This window comes from Oryzias melastigma, linkage group LG21 (assembly GCF_002922805.2).
Source record: "Oryzias melastigma strain HK-1 linkage group LG21, ASM292280v2, whole genome shotgun sequence".
NCBI classification, from domain to species: domain Eukaryota; kingdom Metazoa; phylum Chordata; class Actinopteri; order Beloniformes; family Adrianichthyidae; genus Oryzias; species Oryzias melastigma.
This window is the reverse complement of record NC_050532.1, coordinates 28065861-28073647: the sequence shown is the minus strand read 5'-3', so window position 1 is coordinate 28073647 and position 7787 is coordinate 28065861. Positions and strand designations below refer to the sequence as shown.

Genomic DNA, 7787 nt, shown 5'->3' with positions numbered 1-7787 from the left:
GAATCCGTGAGACCGTGCACGCGCGCACGAGTAGCTCATCAACATGGAAATGAGAGAATCTTCAAGAATAAGATGAGTTTGAATTTGTTATTTTAGTTCCGGTGAAAGAAAAATAAAAAACATTCATCAAAATGAAGGAAGGCGCTTAATTGGTTACGTTGCCATGACAACACATTTACCCAGACTTTGTGCTGTGATAAAGTTGTAAAAGCTGCGAGGTTCATCATTTGAATGTTATTGTTTAGCTCAATAAATTTTTCATCGGACCGAATTATGAGACAATAATTCAATTAATGCTGTAAAGCGTTTTACTTCCTCCATAAAGACCTTTACAGTCACGTAAACACATTCACTCTGACGGCGGATCCATCCCGAACCCTCCACGGTCTGTCCTGTTATTCCCGTTTCCATGTTCTCAGAGGGGCTGATGGGAATTTGTCTTCAGGTGGAACATCATGAACTCTGAAATCAAGGTTTTATCTGAGACTTTATCAACATTTTAGAAGTTAAAAGAAACATCATTGGAACCAAAATGTATGGCATGACGTCACAAAATTCATCAATAAAACATGAAAGACAAACTTTGTAATGAACCTCGTTGTGGATTAATAGAGGAGAGAGAACAGATGAACAACTCCAAACGCTGCCGGCCGACCTTCTCCGCGGGGTGTAGAATTATACAGACATTGGAAAAACAATTCAACCTTTGGGATGGATGGAGAAATGACACAAAGATCTCACTTTGAGCAGTCTAAAGTGAACAATGAGATGAAAATATTTCCGCGGACGTGGGGTCATGGAGGGGATGCAGAATGAAGAGTCGGGATGAAAATGTTTTTGGAGACATGAACTTAAACATTAAAACCTCTTTAGGTGGTTGATGCTGGTTTTGTGAGGAACTATTTCAAAGAAAGTCGGAAGGAATGTTGTTTTTTTTTGTTTGTGTATTTATGTCACTGTTATTGTGTCAAAAATGGAAAAGAAATCTAATAATAAAGTAATTTTAAAAAAGAGGTTAAATGAAACCTCACGTACAGTGACGTCATTGTTGAGGCACACACACCTGTGTAAAACTCCAATGATTCAACACAGGTGTGTTTTCCCGCAAAAATCAGAGAATCTGGTTTGATTTGCTTCTATTTCTGCCTGTCCTTTAGGCGCCAGAATTCCTGTTTTTGTGTGCGCGCGCGCCTCGCACGTATTCACCTCTTCGCTCCGCCCTCTGTCCCCACTGCAGGTCCACGGACGCGGAAACTGAAGAAATCCAGGAGCGGCCGGGAGGACAAGCGGCCGCGCACGGCCTTCACGGCCGAGCAGCTGCAGCGCCTGCGCGCGGAGTTCCAGGTGAACCGGTACATCACGGAGCAGCGGCGGCAGGCGCTGGCGCACGAGCTGCACCTGAACGAGTCCCAGATCAAGATCTGGTTCCAGAACAAGCGGGCCAAGATCAAGAAGGCCAGCGGGCTGAAGAACGGGCTCGCGCTGCAGCTGATGGCGCAGGGCCTCTACAACCACTCCACCACCACCGTGCACGAGGAGCGCGAGGACAGCGACTGACCTGCGCGCGGCGCGGGCTCAGCGCGGGTCCCGGGCGGGCTCAGCTGACCTGCAGCCGAAAAACCAAAGAGTTCTAACAGATGTGCAGCACGCACGCGCGGCGTGTTCCGCTGGAGCGTGAAGGAGGAGCATCCCCGTTAAAGACTTTTCTTGGACCAAACGAACTGCCGGAGCGGGCCGAACGCGCGCTCTATGTTACTGGTTCCGGTTTGGTAATAATGGAATAAGAACACCCGAACAGAACCTCAAGAGACAGCAGAATATTCTACAGAACTCGGGCCGGGAGTTCTGAACGGTTCACGTTTACGCACAGAGTTCAGGGGGAAAACTCAAGCGCGCGCCTTCAGAACCTCCTGCACGACTGATGGGTTCGGTCTGCAGTTCAGGTTCTGGGCCAAGCAGCCTGTTCCGACCCAAAGTATTACGGTCATTATAAGACTGAATGGAGCCGATGGGACCCGCATGGACTGGACCGAGTGGGTCTCCGGTTCTGTACGAATTTCCAATAAAGCTTTTGTACTGAGACTGAGCTCCTCTGTGGGGGGTGGTGGTGGGGGGGGGGGCGCGGCAGTGCGTGAAATTACCTCCTGATCTGTGCGCGGGGATCCCGCGAGCGCAGCTGCGCACAGAACCGCACACGCGGGTTCGGACCTGCAGCAGCGTGCATGAGCGCGCGGCCTCCAACGGAGGGGCGGGACCGGAAGTAAAAAATGTAATTTGTTAGGAACGAAGAAGGGGAGCTGCTGTCTGATCACGCACGCGCAGCGTCACTTTTTAATCACCACAAAGTCTCAGTTTTGATTCACGCGCAGAAGATTTTTCTAAAGTGAATCAGAACATCTGCTGGTTCTGCAGAACCCGGACAGAACCGCTCTCCGTTTGCTCAGAGAACACAGATTGGCACGAAGGTTTCAAACATTTATTTATTTTATAATTTGACCAAATATAGTTCTAGTAACTTTCTTGACCAAATCCGTTAGAAACTTTTTATAATCTATTTTAATCTGATTGACATGAAACCATTTGGGTTTGACTCAAGCGAATCTCTGAAACAAAAAAATACTAAAAAAAGGGAAAACATTAACAAAAGTTCTGTAATTTATTACATTTAAAAACACTCGATTTTAGCAAATGAAATTTGTAAGTTCAGTTAATATTAACTCAAAAAACTCAAATTTTTAGATCCAACAAATAACAGAACTTTATACAAAATTTTCACTTTTATAGTGTATTTTCCTGCTCATTTAAAAAAAACTATATATATATTTAAAGTCATTAATTCCTTCCTTACACTTCCCTCTCACACATCCATGCTTGCTGTAAACATATCTTCGGTTCTCTCTCGGTCTTGGCGGGATTCTCCCGCTGGGATTTGCTGCGTTCTCGCTGCTGCTCTGCAGGATGAAAGGTTAAGGAAGAACATGACAGCTGCAGCATTTCCCGCTCAGAGGTCGGCTGCAGCTCTGTGTTCTCATCAGGACAGCTTCAGATGAAGCATCTGAATCCTGCGGGATCAGCTGCATCTTTGGCGCCGCGAGTCTGGATCAACTCCTGCTCTTGAACCGCCTTTTCCCTCATTTCTGTTCTGGTTTCATGAGTTTGAATGTTTGTCTACGTGGCAGCTGTCGGTTACATGAAGAACTCCATGTTTCAGTAGAGCAGCAAACGAGTTTTCACTGACAGCTTCGGCTTTTGACTCGATCACTGCAGCCGCCTGTCGTCCAACAAGACCCAAACAGACCGAAACTCCTCCACCTGTGTGGGAGTGCTCCACTGACCAGGAGAGGAGAACCATCTGGTTCTGGAGAACCTCATCCTCAGTGAAGGTGCTAAACTCATTCAGCCTCTTCACTGCTCCACATCTGTGGATTCCGACTGGACACATTCGGTTCCTTAAAGGGAACCAGAGTTTGTTTCTAAATACATCCAAGTGAACTCTGGTCCGGGACCAGGAACCGCTCTCGGATCCGTCTTTCCAGATGGACTCAGTTAGTTTCCAATCGGACTGAACTTCAGTTCCTCTGAGATTCCTCAGTCTGAATCCGAGAGCAAAATAACTGAACCAAAACAGCCACCGTAGCTGCTTATTGGCAGACAACCGTGGAGCAGTGATGCAACAGCAGCTCATAGAAATGTGTTGGATGAATGGAGGATCACCACAACCTGATACTGGTGCTGTCCATCCATTAACAACATCTGGATCCAGATTAATCACAATGAATCACAAGGTTTTACATTTTATATGACAATAAGCAGATTATGAACAAAAACAGGCCAGAAAAGAAAAATGTTTCTTCCTTTTTCTGTCTGAAATCTATAACTTTATAAAATGTGACTCAGATTTCCATTTTCTTAACCGCTTCTTCCGTTTCGGGGACGCGGGGTGCTGGAGCCTATCCCGGCTACTGAAGGGTGAAGGCGGGGCACACCCTGGACAGGTCGCCAGTCTGTCACAGGGCCTCAATCACACACACATTCACTCTCACATTCACACCTAGGGACAATTTAGAGTCACCAATGAACCTATGAAGCATGTTTTTGGACGGTGGGAGGAAGCCGGAGTCCCCGGTGAAAACCCACGCATGCACGGGGAGAACATGCAAACTCCACACAGAAAGGTCCCAGCCGGGAGTCGAACCGGGGCCTTCTCGCTGTGAGGCGAGAGCGCTAACCACTGCACCACCGTGCAGCCCACTCAGATTTCCCATTAGTGTAAATTATGATAAGAAAACACACCAACAGTAGAACTCCAAAGACTTTCATGTCTGCAGTTTTACTCCAAAAAAACTCCAACGTGACGTTCAGTCGTAACAACCAAACATTGTTTCTGCACTTCAAGATGAACTTCTACCAGGTCCAGGTGAATACTCGATTCAATTCAATTCAATTCAATTTTATTTATATAGCCCAATATCACAAATTCAATTTGCCTCATTGGGCTTCTGAGGATTCTGATTGGCTGCTTGGTGTAGATGTGCATCTTAAAGCAGAGATCCATTCACACATCCCAAATGTTCTGTATCACTGCGCAGGTTTCTTCAAAAGAAACGTCATCATCGTCATCATCATCATCTAATAAAGCCCTTGGAGGTGAACTTTCTCTCTGAAGTGATGATTTATTTAATCCATCGTGATGATCAGCTAATAGATCGTTTTCCTTTGACGCTGCTGTCATGTTACCGTGACAACGGGGTACATCACAGATCAAACAGTCAACTTTGAGTGAAAAAGAGATCAAAACTGAATTAATAACAAGAAAAAAGTACTAAAAATCACTTGGAAGTTTATTTCATTTGTAAGTGACCATAATATAAGTGGGAAGAACCAGATGAACTGTGCTGTCAGAATGTAAGGCACGCCATGGAAGCATCACGGAGCGGAGGACGGAAGCGTTTAATTTACATTAATAAATATTAATGTGGTTTCTAAAAAAATTATGAATCAAGTGCATTGATGTTGACAGCCCTACATAATCCAACATGCTTCTCACACTATTTTCTTGACAACCTATACCCAGCGTAGCTCATAGCCTAGCATCCTCGGTAAACGTCTTGGAGCTCTCCTCCACCGAAGAACCAAAGCAGCGGTAACAAGTGGTGAACCCGACAAACACATCACTTCACTTGTTTCTCATTAACAGTCTGTGGTGTCTTGTAGACGAGACAGTAGTGGTGACATCTCTTTATTGGTAAATAAATCAGACTATCGTCAGTGTATGGAAGCGTTTGTGACTCATAATTCAAACTTAAATGTCTCTTAAATGAAATGAAAAAGAAATCCTCCAAACGGCTTTTTCTTTTTCTTCTTCATCATCACCGCTCATTCTGTGACAGAAGGTGACAAAGCCAATAAAGAAATGTCATCAAAAATAGATAAATCTCAGCTATGAGCTCGTTTTTGAGGAGTAATGAACAAGAAAAAAAAGAAGTCATTCAGAAAATTGCTTTATCGTTTCATTTAAGACACGAGTAGGAGAGTTATATTGTGAAAATGAAAGAGCATTTCCAGAGTTGAATTCATTTTGAATTATGAGTCACAAATGATTCCGTATCAGCATAGCAAAGAAAGGAAACTGTGTTTTCTCAGGATGGAGCCCAGAGGACAGAATAAAAACGTTTCTAAAATATAACCCTGTGGAACCCCCAACAACAGTAGAGCGATTGAAGAAAAAGATCCGGACATGCTCACTCACAGAGTTCTGTTGACTGATCCCGCCGGGACAGGAGGAACATCATCTCAGGTATCACTGTCCACACGGACATCAGAGTCTCCCAGTAGAACAATGGACCCAGCTGAGGTCTTCTCTGTGACCCCTCCTGAAGACCTCGAGGTTCGCTGTACTCCTGTCTACAGCAGACACCACAGTGACTGACCTGACCTCAGACTGTAGGCGCAGAGACCAACTTTCTCGTTCACAGAAGAAATCTCAACACATGAACGATGAGCAAACCCACACCGGCCTGTCATGCCTCAGCATGGCCACTCAGAGTCCAATCCTTCCGGGTTTTAGCGCCCAAACTGGACGTGGAGCCCAACTCTGTCTGGTTTTCCATAGAAGCTTTTCTGACATGAGGTGATGTTCGAGGTTTGACTCCATCTCTGTGGATTAGGTCGGCCTGGTCCTCGACTGAAGCAGAACCAGTGCGGTTTCCGTCCTGGTTGTGGAACGCTGTAGGTCACTGTCAGCATGGTCACCTTCAGCAGCAGAGTCTCCGTGAGGCTGGGGTCATGCTTACTTCCTGTCTCACGTGTCACTTCCTGCTGGCCCAAACCTTCCAGAAGTCAGACAGATGCTCTGAGCTTCAGATTTATGGACGTGGAGTTCTGCAGTCACTCATACAAGAAATTGCCTTCCAGCTGTGAGGCAGAGGTCACTAATCGGACTTCTGCATGGAGGATCAGAGGTCTGGGTGGTTTGGAGTCTGGATGCTCACCTGCAGAGCCTCACTGCCGTCATAGAATGAAAACAGGAGAGCTGTGGAGGTCAGAGCGAGCCTCTGTGTGGTCTCCTGTCTGCACCCTCCATCTGGATGGAATGAGACGCTTCACGCCCGGCTCAGGGAAAGCAGCACAGGTCTGAGATTAGTAAAGGTTTGGAAAACCTCCTCCTCCATCTGCATGTCTGCAGAGGAAGGTTTCCTGGAGGAGTGTGAGCTGAGCTGTGGTTCAGAGACCAACGTCCAGATGGACTGAAGTCAACAACATCAGAGGTTTGATGACGAGCAGCTTCAACACCAAAACAACAGCAGATAAATCTGAAAATATCATTTCTTTGGGTATCAAGCAGTGGTCTGGGGGAGTCATTACAAAAAGATCTCCCAGAAACCCTAGCGGTGTCTGAGCTCTCCTCTGGGGGTGAAGATCAGCTTCTTCAGAGACTGTTAGAGTTTTTATCACCACATCAGCCGCTCCCGCTCAGGAGCTGATTGTCAGCTGATAACCCCCCAGCATGAGGCAGAGGGAGGAGCAGAGGAACCTGTGCAGCGCCACTCTGCAGGTCAGAGAGGAAATTCCTGGGCGCTCCTGCGCCTGAGCGTGATCCCTCATGTCTTATCGCCGCGGTATCTGCAGCTCGCCGCGGCGCCTCGTCTTCCTGCTGCTGCTAATGACAGGCTCCACGCTCCAGCCTGAGGTCCTGCTGACTCCATCCAGACGCCTCCAGAGTGAACCCAGACAGGACATGAAGCTCCAAACCTTCACCTGGATCCATGCATGACGTACTGACCCCCACCACAACACCAGCAGCAGCACCTGGACGAGATCCTTCTGCTGCAGATGGTTCAGCTCTGAGCAGGTGGATCTTCAGGATCCAAACTAACTCTAAAGATCCGATCAGATGAACAGGTGGCAGACGTGGAGCTTTTCCTTCTTTTAGTCTTTCAGCTGCTCGTCTTTGGGATTTTAACACCAAATCATCACCAGGATCTGCACCCTCTTATGCAGAACCCACTCTCATCTCCTCCTTGAGGCAGAGTGCACGTGATGGTGAGTGCACGTGATGCAGAGTGCACGTGATGGTGAGTGCACGTGATGGTGAGTGCACGTGATGCAGAGTGCACGTGATGGTGAGTGCACGTCCACAGACTGCAGGGCAGCAGAAACTTTTTTTATTTTAAAATCTTAACCGGTTCACTCTGAACTTACCTGAACGTAAATTCACCAACAAGCTGGGAACACCTGAAGATTTGTGGGCACACCTGAGAGGCGGAGCTAAATGGAAGCAGCTGCTG

The 7787-nt window shown here is 46.8% G+C and overlaps 1 protein-coding gene across 2 annotated transcripts in view; it reads left to right on the top strand.

The window, feature by feature from the left end:
* LOC112155515 (homeobox protein engrailed-1) overlaps nt 1–2082 on the top strand; it is a 4073-nt gene extending 1991 nt beyond the window's left edge. The window contains exon 2 of one of the 2 annotated variants that reach the window (XM_024287185.1): nt 1238–2082. In XM_024287185.1, coding sequence (XP_024142953.1) covers nt 1238–1557 — 320 coding nt within the window. In that variant the 3' untranslated portion in view covers nt 1558–2082. Of the gene's footprint in view, nt 1–1234 lie in introns of both variants that reach the window. The other variant, XM_024287184.1, reaches the window with a different exon arrangement.
* The last annotated feature ends 5705 nt before the right edge of the window (nt 2083–7787 follow it).